The sequence below is a fragment of the Denticeps clupeoides genome, chromosome 4 (genome assembly GCF_900700375.1).
Source record: "Denticeps clupeoides chromosome 4, fDenClu1.1, whole genome shotgun sequence".
Classification (NCBI taxonomy): domain Eukaryota; kingdom Metazoa; phylum Chordata; class Actinopteri; order Clupeiformes; family Denticipitidae; genus Denticeps; species Denticeps clupeoides.
In genome coordinates this window covers 28,834,066-28,858,229 of record NC_041710.1, presented here as the reverse complement: position 1 = coordinate 28,858,229, position 24,164 = coordinate 28,834,066, and the positions used below count along the sequence as shown (strand labels likewise).

Sequence of the window (24,164 nt, the reverse complement as noted above, 5' to 3'; positions counted from 1 at the left end):
CAGGTTACATCACAGCAAGACACAGGTTCTTCTAATGCAGAGTATAAAAAAGTTGGAGGTACTACAGTGAAGGTCATGAAGGCTGATGAGCTGATATATTGAATAATGTTGATTTTTTTTGATGGTTTAAAAATTTATAAAAATTCCAGGTTTTGGTGATCTGAAGAAAAGTGTACAGATTATAGGTCACATTAAAGATAGGAACCGTTTTACAGCTTTATGCCAATCCGGTTCACAAGCCTGATCCTGAATTATAATTCATTCCACTGTTATAAACTGCATAATTTTTTAAAAAATCTTAAAATATTAAATTGGTAATTGGTCCGTTTTGAACACTTTTATTCCCTTTTCCTTCCTAAAGACTTAATTAGCTTTACCAACAGTGCTGACTTTACACTCCATTATTGTCACCTGGGGGTGGCCGCTTTTCCCCAGGTCTGATAAATCAGGCCCTTATCTTTATTCTGAAACATTAGAGTATTACCATGGGGTGTTGTGTCCTTTATTCCTAATTAGATGTAAATCACAACAGACGCAGAAGTACAGAAGAATACAAATGTGCCCCAGCTATTTTAAAGCACCAGCCTCAGCACAAAACCATACAAAGTCACCATACATAATAACAGGCCTATCATTAAAGAAGCAACACATTTTAAAAGCAGAACACACACCAACTATTCCTGCCACAATTCCAATTCTTTCAAATAACACAAAGGATGAAACAAGTCTGGTTTGCTTGATGTATAAAGTGGTAAATGCACAGCCTATACGACTTATACAAATATCACTGATAAAATTGAACAGCCTCCCCCTGGTTAAACACTGCTCAACTTGTGTATTTTCCATATTTTATTGTAATAAGTTCAGGTTCAGTAAAAACTTCTCATTCAAAGTCAAACCCGACTGGCAGTCATTAAGCTTTATTGTTATGGGGAGCACAGTGCGGACAGATGCCATATTTTGGGAAAAGTGCTTTGGCAGGAGCTCCTGTTATAAGCGGCCTGAGAGCAACTTTCATCTATTATCTTGTTTTTACTGCTGTTGTTTATCAGCACTTATGAGACAAGAAGTGGGATGAGTGCCTCCTGCATCATTTCCTGTCACATTAAGTACATAGCATAATTTAGATTAAAGGCCACGCCGCTCAGTGTGTAAAGGGCAAAACATATGGCAGTAACCCACTGTACATCAACACTGCGCATCAGTGAGCAATGAAGACTTTATATCTGTGCATAACTGGTATTGTCCTATTAAGGTTTTATTAATGAGCATATTAAAGAGAAGTAAAAAGTAAGGAACAGCTTTCAATGAAATCAATGAGAATGGAAGTGAAATTTGCGTCACCAAATTGCTTTGACCGTGACTTCCTGCCACCAAGTTTTAGTCAGAAAGAAACCTGGATTTCTTTATTGACGTTGAGATGCCATTAACATCACAGGGTTTTATTACGGAGTATGTGGCTCCTGAGTTCAACTCAGAGCCCTTAATTCACCCACTCACATTCAATTACCTCTCAGTCCTGATACTCAAGGTTGCTGCGGCCAAAGACCAGGCCACTGCAGAGCACACACACACTCACACACACACACACACACACAATTCACTCATACCTACAGACAATTAAAAGTCGCTTATACACCTATTGTACATGCCTTTGGAGGAAACTGGAGGACCCAGAGGAAACCCACACCAATACAAGGAGAGCATGCAAACACTACACACACAAGGTCCAAGCTGGGATTCAAACTCACAAACCCACGTCATTAATCGCTGCTCTTCCAAAAAACAGTGCCTTCAGGAAAAATAATATTGTTATTGCTGACGATCGATATTCAAATATTCTAGCAACAACTTTTGTAATGTAAACTAAATATGTATCATGCTGTGGTAACTTTTACTGCATTTTATAACAAGTTGGGGAACTGAACACAACAGCTACACAAGCTGCTGCGCGCTTCACAGCCTTACACGGACTTTTTTACTGGTGTTTCCTTAAAGGTGAAATTGTTGCATCACCTTAGTGAGCAGGGGGCAGCCATGAAAGGCGTGGAGCAGTGTGTGGGGACGGTACCTTGATCAAGGGCACCTCAGGGGCACCTTGGCAGTTCAAGATTCGAACCAGCAACCTTCTGATTACGAGTCTGATTACTCTGATTACTTCCTTACCTGCTAGGTCACCACTGCCCCTGTCATAATGGCTCTTCTGCCCCTTACAGCCTTGCAAAACGTATGTTGCTGTACTTAAAGTTTCTGGACTTAACTTGTATTTACATTTACAGCATTTGGCAGACGCCTTGTCCAGACAAACTTACAGTGTCTTCCTGGAGACACTCAGGTTTTAGTGTCTTGCTCAGGGACACTGTAGTAGTAGTAAGTGGCGTTTGAACCTGTGGCTTTGTGGTTTTCTGGTTCCTGTTAATTAGTAACACTTTTTTTGCATTAATAATATATTTGAAAAGTAGCTTCTGACACAAGTGACTCTGGCACTGACAGGCCGAACGTAAGACAAAGTGTACCTAGACCTCATGTCCAACCTTCTATGTGTATTATTTCCTCACTGTATTCACCTGTGTTTCTGAGCACGAAGCAGAATGACCAAATGCTCTCTTTACACATATTGCCATTTCTAGCCACTGCAGGATCATAGACAGGCTAGGGCAACTCGGAACTCGTATTAATGTTAAATCTGTTTTCATTTCAGGAGATCTTTAATCAGGGTCTTCACATTTGAACGATCTGGAATCATCTGGAACTGAAGTGAGGTCGGATTCATTCACTGGGCATAGTTTGCCATTTAAATAGCTACATCATTACATTTAAAAACGCAAAGGAAGACACAAGAGAACCACTGACAAGACCAGGCAGAGCATCAGTAAGAGGGCAACAGACAGATGGGTCACACCATGTGAAGAAGAGAGTAGATGACTGGTGGAAATGAGGAAGGGTTTTGTTACAGTCCTGGGTTGGTGGTGGATGCCATCATATCCCATCAACAACCCTGGTAAGTGTTGAAGAGAAAGAATCTTGAGGTCATTTTAAAACCTAGGGACCAGGCTCCGAGTCAAAGAACTGAAAATTTACATTGGCTAATATAATAAGCGGCTTGACAAACATGGACAGTTGATAGAGAGACTTAAATGAAATTTGTCTTTAGTGAAATGGTTGCAGGGGAAAAGCCTTCCTCTCGCTCTCCTCCTCACACACTAGACTGCAAATGTTGTTTTAAACAGGTCACATTTCAGAGGTGAGATACAAGCAGTCACCGTGGGACCTGCAAACAGTTTGTGTGTGTGTGTGATTGTGTAAGAGCGTATGAAATGAAGTGAGGATGATATGAATAATTTATCGCTCATCTCTTTAGACATGTTGCCTTGCACCAGAGCCTTCATTTGGTCTCTCTCTCTCTCACCCTCACACACACTCACACACATACACACACAGTAAACACACAGCAGTGTTCAGAGTTTCCCTGCATCCCGCAGTTTACCTGCACTGAAGTGTACCCTAAATGCCTGTAAACAGATTTAATATTCTGCTTTAGTGCTCAAGGCCAGGTTTAAATAACAAAAGCCCAATGGCCCATTGTTGTCCATTTCCATTAACTAATTTAGCCAATGCTCTAATCCAAAGTGACTAACATTAATTAATTATAGGGTCAGTCCCACTGGAGCAGCACAGGTTTAAAACAGTCTGACTGCATCTTACCCAAAGGTAGTAAGCTTCTGAATTCACTGGCTGATACTGAAGTTTGGCGACACACTGCCCCCCCAAAATGTATCTATATACAGTGCACCCCGGAAAAGTATTCACAGCGAATCACTTTTTCCACATTTTGTTATGTCCAAAATTGATTAAAAGCTTTTTTCTTCCAAAGGATTCTACACACACAATGACAACGTGAAAAAATGTTATGGCGGCAAGACATGGCAGGAAGAACAGATGATGCATTTGCACAAGAAAGGGGATTTGCTTTGAACATTATACAAGACAAAGTAGACAGACAGACATCCATGCAATGAGTAGATACAATAGGACTACCTTTATATATTTATATCAGGTGCACACACTTAGGGAAATCAGGACAACAACATTGACAACACTAAACTCCGGCACGGAACACAGGACCGGACCATCCCAAAATGTCAGGCCATGACAAAAAAGTTGACTTGAGGTTTTGGCAAATTTATTAGAAAAAAAAGAGAAAGCACATGTAAACAAGTATTCAAAGCCTTTGCTCAATACTTAGTCAATGCACTGTTGGCATCAATTACAGGTCTTTTTTGAATATGATGCCACAAGCTTGGCACACCTATCCTTGGCCAGTTTGGCCCGTTCCTCTTTTGCAGCACCTCTCAAGCTCCATCAGGATAATGTTCAAGAGCATTTTGGAGCATGTTTTCATCCAGGGTGTCTCTGTACATTACTGCAAGTCATCCTTCCCTCTGTCCTGACTAGTCTTCCAGTTCCTGCAGCTGAGAAACATCCCCACAGCATGATGTTGCCACCACCATGCTTCACTGTAAGGATGGTGTTGGTCACCTCCCTGACTAAGGTCCTTCTCCACCGATCGCAGAGGAAGTTGTGTTTTTGAACTTCTTCTACTTACGGATGGTGAAGACCACTGTGCTCATTGGGACCTTCAAAAGCAACAGAAGTTTTTCTGTAACCTTCCCCAGATTTGCGCCTCGAGACAATCGTATCTCGGAGGTCTACAGACAATTCCTGTGACTTCATGTTTGGTTTGTGCTCTGGTTTGGTGTGTCTTTGGTGTGGTGTGGTGTGTGGTGGTGTGGTGTGTCTTTCTAAATCAGGTCCGATCGACTGATTCCAATTAAGATGCAAAAACATCTCAAGTATGATCAGGTGACACAGCCTTCATGGCAAAAGCTGTGAATACTTATATATTGTTTTTTATTATTAATAAATTTGCCAAAACTCTAATTAAACTTTTTCACATTATCATTATGGGGTGTTGTGCGTACAATTCTGAGGGATAAAAATAAATTGAATATATCTTGTATTAAGGCTGTATCAAAATGTGGAAACAAAATGTGGAAAAAGTGATGAAATGTGAGTACATTTCAATTGCACTGTATAATATATATAAAAGTGAATTTCTATGGCACACATGTTTATGTCACTGTCACATGCAGTTTACTGTTTCACCAACTGATATATTCTTTTAAAAGAGTTTATTTAATATTAAAATATTAAGAGCCCGAGGGCAGTAGGCTTTAGTGTGTGCAGTATGTATGCTATATGTGTAAATGTGACATCAGCTGTGTGTGTGTAAAAACAGGAAAATACTCTTAAGGCTGCTTTAAGCACAGACCGATTATTTATTTACTTATTTTCATTAACTTCCCACCAAGTCACTCCAGATGGTGCAGATGTTGTGATGGGTTAGAAATGTCTTGGGGGGTGGATGACATCATGAGTATCACAAGCGCATGAGAGGAGAGCAGAAGTAGGTCTTCAGTTTACTAATGCAAATTTAACAAAGTGAGAAAGCCTGAGCTTTTAACTGGATTGTGTGTGTGTGTGTGTGTGTGTGTGTGTGTGTGTGTGTGTGTGTGTGTGTGTGTGTGCATGTTTATTTTTGTCTTGAGATACCTTAGCTTTCACTCTTTGTGGATTTGTTCTATTCAAACATCATTATTACTTAATCAACATTACCTCTTAATCAGTGTTTGGTAAAACATATAAAATAATACAATAAAGACATAATACATTACTGTTTACAACACAACATATTTAGCCAATATATGATTGCAGTAATAGACTTTTGGACAGTGTGGGCCAGAAGCTTGTCCCTCCCTATGATTTTTAAAACAATGAATGACATCAGAAATCCTTAAAACAAATGCAACTGATTGCTGAAGTGTACTGTTTAAGCCTTAGTGCCTCAGTAAATGTGTTATACCGACTATAAAAGAACTATAAAACCATTTTTACTGGCGGTAGATCATCTCATTCTGTTATCATTTCAATATATTTATATGACAGCCAGGGTTTCTGCAGGTTTAAGGAAGCCAAATATAAGACTTTTAAAGACCTTTTTTAAGGCCACTTTCATCAAATTTAAGACCCTTCATTGGGGTCGTCAACTTCATTTCTCTCCATTTCTTGGCAGACACTGTGAGGCCCAAATGCCCTTCTAAAATACAATATTAATTATATTTTATCTTAAGTAATACATTATTATTCAATAAACTAATTATCCTACCAAATTGTTGTTATTTTTTAGCCTTTGTCAATGTTACTTGTACTGACTGTGATATTTTTCATTTATTATTTCAGGGCTGCATGATCAATACTGAGATCTATATTGCGATATGATTGGAATTTGGCATTTGCTTGCCTATCAATAAAGAAAATTACATAAAATGAATAATAAGTAAATCTGTACATCACTGCAAATGTTCCCAATACTGCAGCTTAATACAAATATAATACAAAAATGTGTTTTAGGTGTTGATACAAATTTGTTGTGTTGCCTCACCGTCACCCGACTATCCACCGCTATCCACTTGGGCTGTGGGTGTGATGTCACTCATATGACTTGTATAATCTGTGGGGCACTTTAAGAGAGCTGTGCTGTTGTATGGGTTGGGTGTAACAGAGTAAGAACTGAGGTGTGGTGTTTGGATAAAACCATTTAAAAAGTAATTAACCCCCTGCAATGATAAATGCTCTGTACTAAATTGGCTCATCACCTGCCATGGAAGAACAGGTTAGCCCCAGAGTTTATATATGTTGTGTATATGCAGTCACCAGCACCTGACGACAGTGGCCGAGATTTCCAAATCAAGTTAATATTTAATACATTTATTCACAACATGCGAAAAACTTATTTATAAATTTACAAGCAGCGAATCATATGGAAAGGATAGGTATTATAGACTGGAAGTGTTTGCTGAATGCTCATTTACTATGCAAGCTCACCCAGATTAAAAAGATAGAAATTAATTTCCAGCACTTCCCTGCATTCCAGTTTGGAACGGTTAACAGAGTGAAGAGACATTGAGCAGCCGGTCTCAGTTTAGTCAGTTGGTAAACTTCAAGAGAATAATGTAATAAATATATTGTCACTTCAGTCCATGGACTCATGTTACAAATCGCATCACTTTGCGTTCATGTAATCGCACGATCTGACATTGTGATTGCGCGGCGCTGCTCTTGTGAACCCAGAAGTGTGCAGTGCACCATGACCGTGGATTTCTGACAGATTGAACACTTCTTTCATTTTATTTAGAAAAAAATAAATGTAGGTACATACTTTTCCCTCCTCGCTGTAATATCAGTAATATCAGAGTACTTTTTTAAAAACATGTCCGCCAACGAGAGCAGAAATTAGAAAAAATGCAAAACACATATTAGAATTTTTTTCTTTAAGGAATACTAGTAATTTTTAATGACATGCAAGGTCTTATTTTTTAAAACTCCAATTTAAGACTATCAGTTCCTCCACATTCTGGTACAAGAAAGAAAGAAAGAATCCCTTCTACACCCACATAACTAACGTATTTATAGAGAAAGGTATGAACCTAGAACCAAAAATGCTCTTAAAAAATGCTTTTCTCATGTGCTGTTCAAGATGGAGGCAGGTGCGTCTGTTGTTCTGCTTCTGAGTAGGTCCTTAAATGACTTTCTGAGTGGCCTCCTAAATTAGCTTCAGGAATTTGTCACGTACTCTCCCCAAGCAGATTTTATGACATGCCTCTTGGTTGTAAATTGACTCAGCACATAAAATTGGAAAATGGCAAGAGTGCCGTCTTCATTATGTACATTTTTTTCCACTAACTTGAGCACAAATGAGACCACAGTTACAAGGGCACTGTGCCTCAAACTGCTATTAGAATTCACATATCAAAAAAGGCTTGTGGTAGCTTTGAAAGATTTGTGTCAAGTATATTGTCAGTTATGTCACATTATGAATGTGTGCATAGTCCATGCATCATTGACACCATTTGGAGTAATGTATCAAAAGTAGAACTTCTGTGTAAATATGTACATCACCAATTTGTGTTGTTTACAGGCATAAGTAAGCCGTGTCACACTGCATGAGTGGGGTTTTTCAGCACCATGGCAGGCAGGGCTTTCATGAACTGCTAAATTAAAATGAAACGATGCATGACTATTACTCATATTTTAGATAGTAAATGTATGTCATTTTCCTTTTTATTTTAATAAGTCAACCATTGAAGTACACATAACCCAAAGTGAGGTTCTAAAAACATTTCACTTTGGGCACAAGACCGTGTCCTTAGCTGTGCATAGCTAGTTTGTGTTGTGAAGATGTGCTTTCGTCATTGTGGTCCTCATACAAGCCTTATCATTTTTAGATGCCATTTTGTTAGGGTAGACATACCATTGTGAATTAATACAGAACCACAAGAATATCATCTTGGCTGTCAGCGTCAATTAACAGTAAATCCATCTGGACACACTGCCCACAGCCCTTGAGTTTTTATGTCAGAAGACATTTAAGGGAGTGAAATCTGGATCACAGCTAAATCCCATCCATATCCAAACGGCCCATTTTCATCATGGAGACTCTTGGAGCATCATGGACCAAGGGTCAGACAGCTGACTGACAGGCTTGGAATCACAGTGACAGATTCTCTTTAAACTTCCAGATGGTTCCACTCAAGACTGGACAGTACACTATGGGATTATGTAACCCGTGCTCACCAGCTTCCTTTAGTTACAAGACCTGCTGGTAATGGGGTCACTTTTCTGATGTTTTTCTTTTGATCCCTCACACTGACACTAGGACATTCCAGAGATTGCACATCCTCAAAAATAAAAGTGGGATATTCTGAGCAGCACGTAATTGATAAGCATTTCATAATGAAAAATGTATTCATAGCTGTGAATTCCTGCTGGTCCAGAGGGTGGCGTGGTGGTTAGCAATGTGGCCTCCCACCTCAAAAATGAGTTTGATTCTCCAGGTTCTCCAGTTTCCTCCAACCATCAAAAGGTATGTACACTAGGTGAATTGGAGACTGGAATTGGAAATTTTGTTCTGCCAACAAAAATAGTTTTTATCAGAAAGTGGCTGTGACTGGGAATGTCTTAGACTGTTTATACCACAGTGTAAAAAAAAAAAAATTGGAGGTCTGTATATCCAAAATTTTCCATGTTCCTAAATGCATTCATTCAGTTGTGGGTAGTCGAGAGATAAAGCAAAAGAACTGGAAGTGACATTTGAATCTCAAAGAAGCAATTTAACAATAAATTAGAAAGACCAGTAAAATGAGCCAACTTGGAAAGGCTGTCTCATGGTAGGCAAGGTTAAAGAAAGTGGCACAATTTTAAAATTCCCCGCAAAGAAAAAGTTGAGATATTCTTCCAAAGCCACTGCCTGACTAGTGATGCAAGTCGCAGGAAGCAGGCGCAGGCGCAGGCCGCCCCCACCACAACCATGCCCAAACATGGGAGGGGTGGATATACAGTGTCAAGTCATTAAAAATGTGCTATGTGCTCTTCACAGATGATGAGCCAAAGTCAAGGAAGCCTAGGAAACTTGCATTCCTTTTGGTACACATTGAGTTTGTGGCAGAGATATCAGTAAGCTCATGTGTGTGTGTGTGTGTGTGTGTGTGTGTGTGTGTCTACAGATGTCGCTCTCTCTGTGGCCAGTCTCAGAGCTTGTCTTGGATATTCACAGTCACGGTGATGTGTAGCTGTTCTGAGCACTGGCCCCTATAAATGCGACCGAGAGTGACAAGCAAATTGAAGATGCTAGCGCTAGCTGCGAACCGCTAGCCAAAGCAAGACGCGTCAGGGTGACAAGAGCTGCTTGGAGGAGATCGCTGTGGGTCTGAGTTCAGCAGGTTGGATGTAATGCCGGCCCTCTTTGAGGGTGGGCCATGGATCAGTAAGTTTGAGGTTCTTCATTCATGTCTGCAGGTACGCCAGCTCTTCAGATGCCCCCTTCCAGTTCATGAAGTCTTTCAATTGGTATGAAGAAATAGGCGAAATGGACTCCAGTTTTTTTCCTCGCGGGTTTAATAAAATGCTCACATTGTGGAAAAAAAGTATTTGGCCACCAATTGTAAACTAGACTGTAAATTTTTTTGTAAAGACCTCTATCATCTTTTTAAATGGGACAACAGTATTTGCACAACAAACCCTCTTGCCCTTTTTGAACAATATATATATATATATACACACACACACACACACACACACACACACACACATATGTACATGCACACTGAAATAAAACATTCTTACCTGTTGTATAGAAGAATATCTGGAACCCAGACCTGATTGGAGGGGAAACGCAGATTCTGCACTCCTGGGTAGTTTTCTGGATTCCAGGTCAAATACACATCAACCCAGGCCTACAAACACGAACACGTACATGCAAGCATATGCACAAATGCAGAAAGGTTAGAGTCTATATGGGACATTAGAGCCTACAAACACTCATTCCAAGAAAAACAAATCATTCAAAAGTGGATGAGGGCAAATCCCTTGTCAAATAAAAAAATGATGGAATTTATTTGGATTGATTCAGGAGTTTATTGAATCAGGCTGCAGTTCAGGTAAACATTGGCACACACGTATGCAGCATGAGAAGTGTTTTTGGACACGATTGTGAGGTGTTTGCCACTCCTGTTGTAATGCTAAACACTCAGAGCATCAACACAGGGACTGACCTTTGAATCATTTGTGGCTTCTTATGTTTCTTTGTCACCTGTGTGTGTGTGTGTGTGTGTGTGTGTGTGTGTGTGTGTGTGGGGGGGGGGGGGGGTCCTTTTTATTTTCATTCAGCACAATGTGACATTATGGTCTCAATGTCCTGTCTTCCAAAACAAATGGCTTTAAAAGAACCCCATACTCACAAGTTCAATTATAGAGCAGCTTATGGCATTAACACAAGAACACTGTGTCAACACTCTGTGTCATAAGATAAATTTGAATAAATAAAATAGAGAACCTATTAAAATAAAACCTCCACCTAGCCCTGATATGGTCACCTGAAGCATGCAACACAGGAATGTGAGAAATGAGTAAAGTTAAATGTGTCCACGTCCCTACCAGGCATAGGATATGTTTGGAACTGTTTGGTCCAAGCACTAGATATGCAATGGAGGAGGATAGCCTGCATGGTGCAGATCAGCTGGGTGGGTGGTGCAGAAGAACAAATCCACCCTAATACCCAACAAGTCACAATATAAATGTAAAATGTAAATTATCTTGTATGCACACAAAATAAAACAAATAGCTTCATGGGACATAAGCAGCTCAATGCTGAAAAAAGAAACATATGTACATGTATATGTTCCTTTTTTTGGAAGCAGACATGACCAAGCCATCAAAATCCAAGAAAATCGAAGCTAAAATAAACTAAAGCAAACTAAACTAAAAGCAAGCAGCTTTTTCTGTTGCTGTTTCCCAGGCATCACCTGCTACTACAATCATGGAAGAAGAAGCTTAAAACAGAGAGTAATTAAAAATGTCAATTCAGCATCCAGCCACAGGTCTGGTCAGAGGCCTTACCGATACTGCTCAGCTCTGAGCCTAGAAGCTGACCAGTGTGATCTCAGTGTGTGTGTGTGTGTGTGTGTGTGCATGCGACTAGTTCTAACTCTAACTTTAAATGCCTGAACAGGGAAGGTTAAAACCACTCAAATCATTCATAGATTAAAATATTAAAATTGCATTCATTAGGGATTAAGTTTGAGGCATTGTTTACCTAGAATAGTGCTCACACACGTGTGTGTGTGTGCACTTCTTCATTACCTGCAATGCTGCAAAAGCAGTGTTATTTTAATTTCTAAAGCTGCAATTCTCTCTTGGCTGCAGCCAGAGCAATGAATGGTTTTCAGTGGTCTAAGATACACGAACGGTCACATTCCCCAGATGTATACACACATACAACACACACAACCGTACACACACTGCATACTTAACATCATACAGCATTAGACTTTCAAATGATTCCCTTCCCACAAAGGAACAACATGGCCACTCACCAACTGCAGCCAGGCATTGGTTATCAGTACCTGGTTCTTTTCATCCTGGTGAGATAAAGAGAGAAAAGAAAAAATGATCAAGGGAGACAGCAGGTTAGCCAAACTCATACGCAAAAACTCATAAGCAAAAATGCAGTGGGCTTTGCACAGGCACCTCCGGAGAAAATATGTTCTACACATACATCTGCAGAATATACACTAAATTTCTTCCCGATGTTGCTGTGGGTTTCCCCTGGGTTCTCTGGTTTCCTGTACACTGGTTGGAATAGCATGGCTAAATTGTAACCCTGACCCAAAGTGTGAGTAAGTGAATGGACGGTGTGTGTGCGGGCGCCCCGCCCTGTGCCCAATGTCTTGAGATGGTCTCTGATGGCTGCAACCCTGCTTCCAAAGGTGGAAAGTGTGTGAATGAGGGGTAAGGAGGTAGACAAATGTTACTTAGCCCAGTATCCCAGAAACGCCCGTGGCCCATCTCTGATTCCAAACGTAAATTGTGTCAGAACAATACTACCCACCCCCACACACACACACACACACACACACACGACACACCCCCTTACCCCTGAGTATTAGGGTTTATGTCTGTGTCTGCGTGTCGTGTCATGTGTAGCCGCACCACTTTCTGGTCCTTATCCCCTAGTGTACACTTCTCTACGGTTCCTTCCCCTATTCTACAGAGCTGTTCTCCCTCACAAACCCAGATGTTTCCCATATCTGTTGTCGTCCCATCCATACTTGTTGGTGCTCATCGTTATTGTGTGTCTTCAGATCTGCCATACAGAGATTTTTTTCAGCGATAAACTCTGTTTACTTTTCATTCATACCCCTCGATCTCCATCGTTCCTCTGCACCTCAGGCGTGACAGGTTCTCTAGTCTCTAATTCAACCTTCCAAAAGGTGAGTGGATGTGGAGGTGATCCAGTGACTAGAGTGTCATTTCACATTATTTACATCAATTTCATACTCATCAGCCATGCAGTGACGCTCCATCCCACCGAATCAAGACCAAATATGCATTTGTTTATTTTTTTCATGCATTTTTCATCTATGCTTCTGCGTGTGTGTGTGTGTGTGTGTGTGTGTGTGTGTTTGCGCACATGTGCAGTGCCACAGAAAGCAGGACAGGGTAACAGAATGGCACAGATTAAATTTACATAAGTAGAACAGGGTACCACCTGACGCCAGCCTTAACCTCAACTCACACATACACACACACACACACACACGGCCAAATATAACACGCAGTCCAGCCTGAGACTCTTTCTCACACAACATGACATGACACACTGCCTCAGCTCAAACAACGGCTGCTGTACATGCTGCAGCAGACGTGTGGATTTGTGAGGATTCTGGAAAGGGGGGTCGGATTGGGGGTGTCATAACTGTCCCGTGTAAATAATGCATGCCGTCTTGGATGAGACTATAAACGAGCTCAGCGAAAAATCGGCAACAGGGTGGACGTCCCATTTCAGTGCTGTCCCAGATCGGCAGATTTGCTGTAGGCAGAGCAGCTGCAAACCATAGAGGAATTTTTTTTGTTAATGAAAGGGATTAGTTCTTGGGGTAGAATAAATGTCAGCTGGACTACACACACACACACACACCATCTTTCTAGCAGTGAAACAGTGTAAACTGTCTAATGAGAGGAGGTTCAGATCCAAAGCTTTTGTTTTGAGACTGAAATAAGTTTTTTGTGAGTGAGTGAGTGTGTGTGTGTGTGTGTGTGTGTGTGTGTTTCTGCTTGACAGCCAGACAAACTGAGTCTGTCAACTGGAAAACGGCTAAGAAGAAACATGAGATTGCAGCAAATAATCCAGAGCTCAGTAAATGTAATGTAAATGTAATGGCTTATCATCAAACGTTGTATCCCATGTCAGTGCAACACATGACCAACTGGTTGTCTCATCCGTCTCGTCCTTCTTTTATTTATTTTTCACTTTCTGTCTGACCTTCCATGTATCTCCTTGGCTTTCTTTCTCTTTATATTAAAAAATGAACAGATTGCCCATTACTTCTATTTCCTCGAGCGCATCTAACCACCCAGCGATCCTAAACTGTGGTTAATAAACAGCCCTCATCCCCCCCACACACACACACAGGCGAAGAGAGATGATGGAGTTAGCGACTTGGGTTTTTGCTTCAGAAGGTGTATCTGTCCTGACCCAATAACACAAGCACACACACATTCAGACATGGCGTGCATGCGTGTACACGCAAGCGCACACACATTCAGGTGTTTAGTTCAGTAGAGCTCTACAGCAGCTGCCTCCCGCGCTAATGAGAAGGAAGTGATGCGTTCAGCCTCCCAGCCAATCAGCCTCAGCCTACTGCCACTTTACCATCTGGACAACATATACACACGACACGTACTGTCTGGATACACAAACAAACCCCCCCCCCCCCACCCACCCACCCACACACACACACACACACACACATACATGTGTAAAGAGAGTACACTGTATTTGCTGTGACCGTGTACAGGGGCACACTCCAAGGTTCGAGTCCAGGTTCCCGCTGTGGGTTTGTGGAGTTTATGTGCTCTCCCCCATCACACAAAGGCATGCACACCAGGGGGATTGGCGACTTTAAATTCTCCATTGTGGTGTGTTTGCACTGTGGTGGGCTGGCGCTGTGCCCTGGGTCCCAGGATGGCCTGATTGGGAGTAAGTGTTTATGGAGAAGATTATGCTCAACCACACATGGACGGTTATGTTGTGTTTTCTGGGGGGGGTGTGAGAGAATCTTATTTCAGGAATTCTCACATCTCATATCCTCACTGAGAATTTGACCAGCTAGTCCTATAGTAGCTTTCTGTCAATGTTCAGAAGAAATGAAAATGTATCCTGATTACTAAGATACTCAAATAAAATGGTAAATTTGTGGGGACATACATATGTATCCTTTTCACTTGTGTCTCTGGTTATTGTCACTGAGTGAACAACCGATTTAAGATGCTGGTTTAAAAACAAAAACGCTCTGTTGGCATCTTCAGGAAGGATTATGGGAAAATGTAGGACAAATGTGGGACTTCAGCAAACGCACACTGCAGCAGCTCCCGTGACACTAGAACTAGAGATCTACAGTATTTATACAGTATAAACAGCACACAGCTTTCAGAAATAATGGTCCATCAACTAATCTGAAGTTATCTTCAGTTCTCAGACGTTCTAGGCCAAATAATCTTCAGGATTATTAAAATATTACATTTTCAATATAAAAGTATATCCCAAAATGGATGCTTTGGGCCATTGGACCCTTGGACCCTTGATCGGTATAGATGAATTATGATTAAATCTTGGGTGGAAGTGTTCATGTGCACTGTTGGGACATGTACAGGGGTGGCTATTCATTTTTAGTCTAGAAAGTTAAGACACATGCCAGCAATTTATTTCTTGGAATGAGCGTCAAGAAAGCCCAGTGTAACAAAGTCAGACCAAGGGCACAGAACGTCCCACAAAAGATGAGTGGACAAGACAGTGAGCGAAGAGGGAGACATTAAGCAGGAGAATGAAGGGAATCTCATATAGACAGGCTGCTTTTCCATACAGAGAAAATGAGAAGCAGGCGCACAGAGTGGTAGATGTTTTGAGATGGAGACGCAATATGACTGCCAGTAAGAGAATGAATTCCTCAAATCCCACACACTGCAAACACACATGCACACATATTTCCAGTTCTTAAGGTGCCTTCACAAAACCTGAAATTATGAATTAATGCAAATCACAAAAAAAAATCCCATCAAATTTTATAGGTGTACACAATGTGTACATGTACCCTTTATTTTCATATTACCATTTAATTTATAATTCTACAGTTTTTGATTAAAGCCTTACTCTGATCTGAAAAAGTTTGCAATAGAAGATATAGCGAATGGAAGTCTTTGCCGGTTATGGCAAGATATGGTGCCACTGTTTCATCACCAAAAAACATTGCAAGATGTGTCACCAGACTGTCACTCATCATCATCCAGTGTACAGGAGGCAGTAGTGGGGTAGTAGTAGCCCTTTTGGGTAACACACTCACCTATGAACCAGAAGACCAGGGTTCAAATCCCACTTATTACCATTGTGTCCCTGAGAAAGACGTAACCTGAGTTGTTAAAGGGGGACTGTCCCTGCAACTACCCGTTGTAAATCGCTCTGAATAAGAGTGTCTGATAAATGCCGTAAATGTCCTCTGCTTGACTAAGAACAAGCAGTGCTGGTCTTTAATTCTGCTAAATCAATTTCAAGTTGATGAGGATCTTATTTAAAACACTTGAATGAACAGTCTACACACTCAAACACACACACAAACACAATTACCACATCAATGATCTGCAGCAGGGTCAGTCCCAGCTCCACGGTTATGGGCGAAGAGTCGTTGAGAACAGGTCTCTCCAGCCGGTTATAGTTGGCCATTAGCTCCTTGTAGAGCTTCCTCTGGAACTCCCCCTGCCACGAGCCTGAGAGAGAACAGCAGCATTACTGTAATTCAATATTAACTCAAATATTTACAACAAGCACTATGATCTGTGATAATCCATTGACCTACTGATGTACGGGGAGCTTCTACTACACACTACACACTCAAAAAATGACATATGCACGCACACAAAAGCTCATGGCATGAAACTACATTAGCACCCAGAAACAAGATTTCAGTTCGTTTCTATACAAATCAATTCACAGTAACTGCATTTAAAATAAAGTCCCACCATAGTGGAGGAATTGCACAGCCGACTTGCTCCATTTCTCTTTTTTAGCTCTTTATTGTCCTTTAATTGGCCACAAATTCGAAGGAACAAGAGCGAAGGAAAATCTTTTTTTATCTGGGGATGATGCGATAGAACTGACAGTTCTTTCTAGAACAATCATACTTTAATAGTTTATTATTGTGATCATGTGATAATTGCCTTGGTGGAGGCAAACATTTCCTTTTGTGTACGCGTTTATGACTGAAGTTGCTTGGAGATTTGTCACAGGGGGCTAAATTTTAATCACCACAAATGCGAGTCTGTGGGGGTCTGGCAGGATTCTGCCCCTCTCTGCGCTTCCAGACGTTCCCCGTGAGAATGTGGCCTTCAAATGTGCATTTGTAGATTAACAAAATTCTTCCTAAGAAGGAGATGAAATTGCAGTGATAGCTCTGATCACCTCACATGGACATGTGCAGTTCACCTGTTCCACCATGAGAACTGTAGTTAGTCCTATATATCCTATATTAGAATATTTAAATATTTGCATGATTATCCATGGCAGTTATGTCCTAGCGGCTAAGGAAGCGGCCCCGTAATCAGAAGGTTGCCATGCTGCAGTGTTTCACAATGACAATCGCTTCACTTTCACTTTATGAGAACAATTGGTCCTCAGTATGATAGAAGTACAGATGCCAAAAAACAAACCTTAAGCCAGACTAAAAGGTGTCAGGCGATTCTGCAGTAAACAGCCTTCAGTCAATGTCACCTTTGATTCCAGCCTCATTAACACAGATGCCAAAAGAGGCAAAAAAAATGCCTTTCATGATCAATCAGAAGTCACCGATTTCTGCAGACAGATCTGATGATGAAAGGCCGCTGCTCTCCCCTTCACCAGAATCCACCCGCAGGTCCCATCAGCGTGTAAAGCAGACCAGCTAAATCAACTGAGCGAGACCCCCGTAGCAGTGAGCGCCTGTGTCGAATGAATCCGAGTTGCGTTAGAGCAGCTCTACGGCCGTTTTGGAGCCGAGTGCGCTGACAGTGTTTGTCTTCTTCTCAGTGGGTATTACGCTCTGGCCATTCTGGTCACACTGCTTTGGTGACCGCAGGACTAAAATAGACACACTCTCCGATGCTGAGTTGTTTTTTACGGTCTAGTGGTACCCCGACAGATGCACCTTTTGTACCTGAAAATCATGTGTACGAGAGGATTATTTTATCCAGCAATAGTCAGTTATTAGATTTGAAAGTGAAGTGATTGTCATTGTGAAACACTGCATCAGAGCACACGGTGACAAAGTGAAAAGTGTCCACTGCTTTTAACCACCACCCTTGGTGAGCAGTGGGTAGACATGACAGGCGCCCGGGGAGCAGTGTGTGGGGACGGTGCTTCGCTCAGTGGTGCCTCGGGATTCAAACTAGCTACCTTCTGATTATGGGGCCACTTCCTTAACTGCTAGGCCACTACTGCCCCTTTTTGTGGTATATTCTGCACAATTTTCCAGATTTTCTTAACAATTGAAATTGAATTGTGCCAATATTATTAATCTCATTTTCATTTGGTAATGCAATTGAAAACTAAAAATATAAACACATTTATTGTTAACTACTTTGCATGTTGAAACCCTTCTTGTGAAACGTTCTCCTGTACTGCACTGATTAAAATGGTCATGTTTTAATAAGGCAGCTCTGGAGTTAATTTGATTTATCAGCAATTGAGATATTCCAGGCAGACATGATCAATCTGCACCAGTAGTCCGGTTTAAGTTTTTTTATTACACTGATGATGTTCCCCTCTGTGTTTTTTTTGAATTCTTGAATTCTTTTTTAATTCTTTAAAAACAGCCCTGATTATAATACTGCATTGTAACAGTAGCCATGACAGAAACACTGCTTGTGGCTACACGTGGTAGCATGTGGTGGATGGACAAGTCCTCCAGACGTAGCGGACATAGCATAAGAGCCTTTATATAGACTTTAAGTAACTGCTTATTCTATGGTGTTATTAAAATGTAAAAGCTTTTGAAAATGATCAAATAAGCTTTATAGCTTTTATCCAATCACTAAGCCTGTGATGCAAAATTAAACTGAAAATCAGTGCAATTTTGTTTTTTAAAATATCTAAATTTTCACTTTTCACACATACCAAACAACACTAATATATATCTGACATTAAAAGGATTTTATTCTTTTCCCGTCTTCAGCCCAACAGGTAGGCATTTTTCTCCTGGTGGAAGGTGGATTAACGCAGGTCTTCACTTTCCACAGAATCTGCAGCTAGTGCTGAGCCAGCGCTCCCCTTCAAACCTCATCTCCTCAAAGAGGGACAAGAGAAATCTTCATATTCTCCCCCCTTTCCATCCCCGTCACACGTGTTATGGTCACTGAAGGGAGAGGAGCGAGAGGAAGGCGGACGGAAAAGTCAGCGAGGGGAAAGGGAAAAAAGCGCCGTGTTGTGACTCAGGCATAAAGCCCATCTAATCTTCTATTAAACTTGTGATTACATAAAGCCACTGCGGACACTTTCTGTGTGGATTAGGAGGAGAGGAATTATATTAGGCTGATTGGACTGAGATATGTCGTTCCTGAACACATTAAATGATGGAAAGTGATGATGTGAAAAAGGGTGACTCCTGCGGGAGGAAATCTCAGCAGAATAACTGGGTCAGGCTGCTCTCAAGAGGGATTGGGTCTGATGCCAGATTAACCGGGATGACGGACAAAATGTGTCCAAAGATGAACAAGAGTCACATCCACGTCCAAGGGACACAGCATCCGTTCATTGGAAAACAGACAGAAAGCGAACCAAAAGAGTAGCAGCGGGGATGTGGACTAATCCAGCCGGGCCACTGGGGCTTCCTAGACATGAAATGGTTTGAAGAGAGCTGGAGCCCATCCCGTCAGCTCCCAGACACAATGCACGTGTACAACATTTGTATACAGTCGCGAAAGCTCGGCGATTTAAAGCTCATTATTTCTGCCCCCTGAAAAAGGTGCACTGCGTGTGTAACACGTTGTTGTGCTCGTTCGGAAGATGTGCGTACCTGTATTTATTTACTGATTGGCAGGGCTCTGTAAACTGAGCGTGTTGATGCGTACTACATGGCTACATGCCCCCAGTACCAAGCTTAGCGGCGTGGACTCCGTGTATTTGGTGGCCTTTAACATTTTATGACAGCTGTCAAAAGGCGACTATAAACACTCCGAAGAGCACAAATCCCCTGCATCCCAGTGACTGAACGCTCCGCCTCGGCAGAGGTCAAACCGGCACAGCTGCAGGTGCCCTTCATGCTGACGCATAAATGGCATTTATATACGCCGGCACGGGCGGAGGAGGTGCAGAGAGCCTCGGCCTCATGGGGAGACACCTGGACATTACTCCGAGATGTTAAATATATCAGAATGAAAATAGAGGAAATATTACACCGTGTTTGCCGCATGATGATTTGCAGAGATTTTAACCAGAGATTATTTGAATAATGGAACTTATGTCTGACTATGAATGCTGGGTTAATTGTAAGGTGCTGTACGGAAACTTTACTGAACTGTGACGCCATCGAATGAGGGCTTTAACAAATCATTACAGCCCTTGTGCTGTATTCAACACATTCAAATATGTTTAATATCTTAATTAATAGTTCATATAAATTATTTCTCATATATTTTCACGGGCATCCTGCCTGTAAAAGTTGTCAAATGAGTGTCAGGATCTGGTCCAGAAGGCGCACCTCCAGTTTCATGTTGGTCCTGTGCTGTTTTGTTTCCTGATTGTTTTCTCCAGTGTCTGGTTGTATAAAGATGCCCAGTTTGTGTCTGTTTGCCGTCGGGTCCTTGTTGCTTGATGTCTCCCCTGTCCACTCTGTATTAAACCCGTTTCGTGACATCATGCGTATGCATCCTTCTTCCTCGCCATGTCCAGCCATCGTTTCAGATCTCCTTCCTTGCCATGTCAAACCAGCGTGACAACGAGCTGCATTTTACACTCTAGATCAATTATTTCTGTGTAAAACAACTTTTGTCAACAAAACTTTCATTTCCATTCAAGCTCATTTCACATCCCAGCCAGTTCTTTTAAATGGACTGAGGTTAGTTTCTATGCCATTCTCCATTCCAGGTCTTTTGTCCCTAAGAGGTGTTCAATTCTGACTTCAATCAGCAGTGCGTTTAGCTCAATATGCTTCAGGCTTTTTGTAGGAAAGAAACCGTCAGCTTTAACAACCTCTGCAATCAGTCAGGGTTTGTCAACTGATGGGGTCACCAGAAAAGATTCAGAGCAACGCAGAGCCGGCACGTCACACATGACTCACCTAACCAGAAACGAACGCAAATCTGAGTGTCTATCAGCAACGTTTGGTCTTTGCATTTGTCGTGGTGACATGAACACCACCAGGAATGGTGAGGTTGAGGTAATGGTGACTGCAGGGTCTCCATTTACTGGGAGATGCTGGTGGGCACCGATGGGTAAAGGGTTCGTTTTTCTGTTTCCAAAATGAGGGAGATGTGTAAAATAGAAGAATTCAACTGAACAAATAAAAATAAATATTTCATTCATTTCATATAAGAATGTTAGTATTAATAGTAGTCATTGAATAAAAATAAAGATAAACTACAACAGCAAACTCTCAAAACACACCGTGACTATTTGAGGAGAACACATAAATGTTCAAAAAGACCCGACATTCCTGCACAGGAATATAATTCTAGCTCCTGCGATACAATTTTGCCTGACTGGATTAAATCATCAGTGCAATAAAGTTATTAAGTTTTTTTTATTCTATAGATAATAGAAAATCCCAGACTGAAAACATTTGTGGATTTCATTTATTTTTGTACCATTATGTTAATCATCGGGTTGCAGAATGATTAAGAATCATGAGCTTGCATTACAAATGCATTTTTTGGCGATAATCTGAAGTGTAATCAGAAACCAATTAAAATGAAATTAAAATTCCAATGAAGTCATTACATGTATGCACGTATGCCCCCCACGGATATGCATCAGCGACGTCCACCTGGTTTCCTGAAGCTGCTCTACCTGGAACAGGTTCACGTCAGCTGCTCTCTGTGAAATGAGTCGAATGAATGAATCCTGGGCGGAGCTGGCCTCGCATGTGATCGCGCTCTTTGCGCATTTGGCTGAAACTTTGCCCTTGACTCTGAAAGGCAACTGCGGCTGCCGTTCAGAGCAGTTGGAGCCTGTGGGAGGAACGGGTGAATTGAAAGCAGCCATAGCCTGAGCTCCGGAATACTAACCCACACCTCCAACTAGAGCGCCGCTGTGCGCCCTTAACCGCAAAAGTAACTTTGCGCGCATTGGCGCGGCAACGTCTCCAGCGGTCCGTGCGCAATCTCTGCGGATGTTGGCCACATGTTCGCGAGCAATTAAAGGTTAAAAGGTAGAAAAAAATCACACAATAGCACAGACGCTCGTACACACGCGTGATCCCGTAGCGCCGTCGCATCTGCCCGCGGGGAATCAGATTTATTCCCTTTTCCACCACGCGCTTTTAAAAACTTTCTTACTGTCATCTAATCGCATCACTGATGTTAAGTTAAAGCAACAACACATTCATTCGTCTGACCGCCGGTATCAGGCAGATTTATGGTGCACGATCCATTCCTCCGCTCATCCCCGAGTCACCGGACCCCGAACCCCGCGCAGCTCACCTCTGACGCAGAAAGTCCAGACCAGAAGCGCGGCCGTTAAAAATCCGCCGGATTTCGACTCCCCCATTATAATAAACGGGTTATTATGGTCCCTCTGCGCGCCTTGGCCAAACTTTGCGCAGCCCTGCATCCGACGGAGCGAAGGGAGCTCTGGCTCTCTTTCTCTCTCTCTCTCTCTCTCTCTCTGTCTGTCTGTAAGCGCTCACACCCAGGAGGCTGTCCGTGCGCGCACCCGTGTCTCCGTGGTTCTGATGGGTGTCACTGTAATAGCCCAGCTCCAAACCGCTGTACTGACACGAACGTAACTTCGATCATCCGGGTCCCTTGCTCTCGTGCGAACGTTTGCATTAGCGACAATGTGCAGTGTGGACGAGAGGAAGCGGGAATGCGTAATGAACCGAGTGACTGCGTGTGGCGCGAGTGTCGCGGCTCTCCGCTCCCCGATCTCAGAGCCATGTGGTCGAGTCAGATTAGTCGGGAAGCAAACGAGGGGAACTCGTTCCAGGATTTGCACACGCGGGCCGTTACATAATGGCGGGCGCTTCCAACGCGCGTAATACAACCTGTTCCGGTCTGAAGCCTTTTACGCGCGTCGGGTATTCTCCAGGCACACAGACACCCACGTTCTGGAGAGCCCGTGTGGTCCACCTGGCGTCCACGTGTGCTTAGATGGCTCCTGAGTGTGTCTTCTTGAGGAAGCTTTCTGGATGATGACCCTTGGGCCCTCGGTGCCTTTACTTTACTTTACTTTACTTTATTTGGCAGACGCTTTTATCCAAAGCGACTTACAATGGGAAGACACCAGCAATTCTCGTTCGATTTCTATAGAATATCAAGTATACAAACTAAGAGCCCTGATAAGGCTTAGACTTGTCATTGAAGAACATGCTCGGAGAGTGTTGGGTGCTAGACTAAGAAAAATTATAATGTATTTATACATTTTGTATTTGTTTGTTAAATGTGTATGCATGTGTATGTGTTAAATTTGTCTGTAATATTTTTGGAATAAGAGGGTTTTCACCTTCTTCTTAAAAGTGGTGATAGTCTCGGCTAGTCGTGTGGAGGAGGGTAGGTTGTTCCACCAGCCAGGGACAACAACGGAGAACAGACATGATTGGAATCGGAGACCCCGTGAAGAAGGAATTTTTAGTCTCCTTTCGTTTGCCGATCTGAGAGAGCGTGTAGGAGTGTATCTAGGTAGTAGTGTGTTGATGTAGGAGGGCGCAGTTCCATTTACAGCCCTGTAGGCAAGCATCAAGGATTTGAACTCAATGCGAGCAGCTACCGGGAGCCAGTGGAGGGAGGTAAGGAGAGGTGTAACATGGGTGTATTTTGGCTGATTGAAGATGAGGCGGGCTGCCATATTTTGGACCATCTGGAGTGGTTTTATGGTGACTGCAGAGGCTCCAGCCAGGAGAGAGTTACAGTAGTCGAGTTTGGAGATTACCATTGCCTGGACGAGGAGCTGCGTAGCCTGTTGTGAGAGAAAAGGCCGAATCTTGCGAATGTTGTAGAGAGTGAACCTGCAGGATCTGGAGATCGCAGCAACATGATGGTTCAAACTCAATTTGTTATCTATCCAAACCCCAAGGCTTTTTGCAGATGCCGTGGGTGTTAACAATAGCGATCCAATTTGAATTGAAAGGTTTTGCTGAGGAGAATTGTTGCCCGGAAAGATCAGAATCTCGGTTTTGGATAGGTTGAGTTGGAGGTGTCGCTCAGACATCCATGCCGATATGTCTGAGAGGCAGGCCGAAATTTTTGTTGCTATAGTAGCATCTTCTGGTGGGAATGACAGATAGAGCTGGGTGTCATCAGCATAGGAG

The 24,164-nt window shown here is 42.2% G+C and overlaps 1 protein-coding gene across 3 annotated transcripts in view; it reads right to left on the bottom strand.

The window, feature by feature from the left end:
* Nucleotides 1-22,779, bottom strand: part of chrna8 (cholinergic receptor, nicotinic, alpha 8) — a 30,698-nt gene extending 7,919 nt beyond the window's left edge. Inside the window, exons 1-4 of one of the 3 annotated variants that reach the window (XM_028978210.1) lie at nt 22,339-22,779; nt 16,298-16,437; nt 11,991-12,035; nt 10,243-10,352 (exon numbers count right to left, since the gene is read on the bottom strand). In XM_028978210.1, the coding sequence (XP_028834043.1) occupies nt 10,243-10,352; nt 11,991-12,035; nt 16,298-16,437; nt 22,339-22,468 (425 nt within the window). In that variant the 5' untranslated portion in view covers nt 22,469-22,779. Of the gene's footprint in view, nt 1-10,242; nt 10,353-11,990; nt 12,036-16,297; nt 16,438-21,637; nt 21,752-22,338 lie in introns of those variants that run through there. The other 2 variants (XM_028978213.1, XM_028978211.1) reach the window with 2 other exon arrangements.
* Between the last annotated feature and the right edge of the window lie 1,385 nt (nt 22,780-24,164).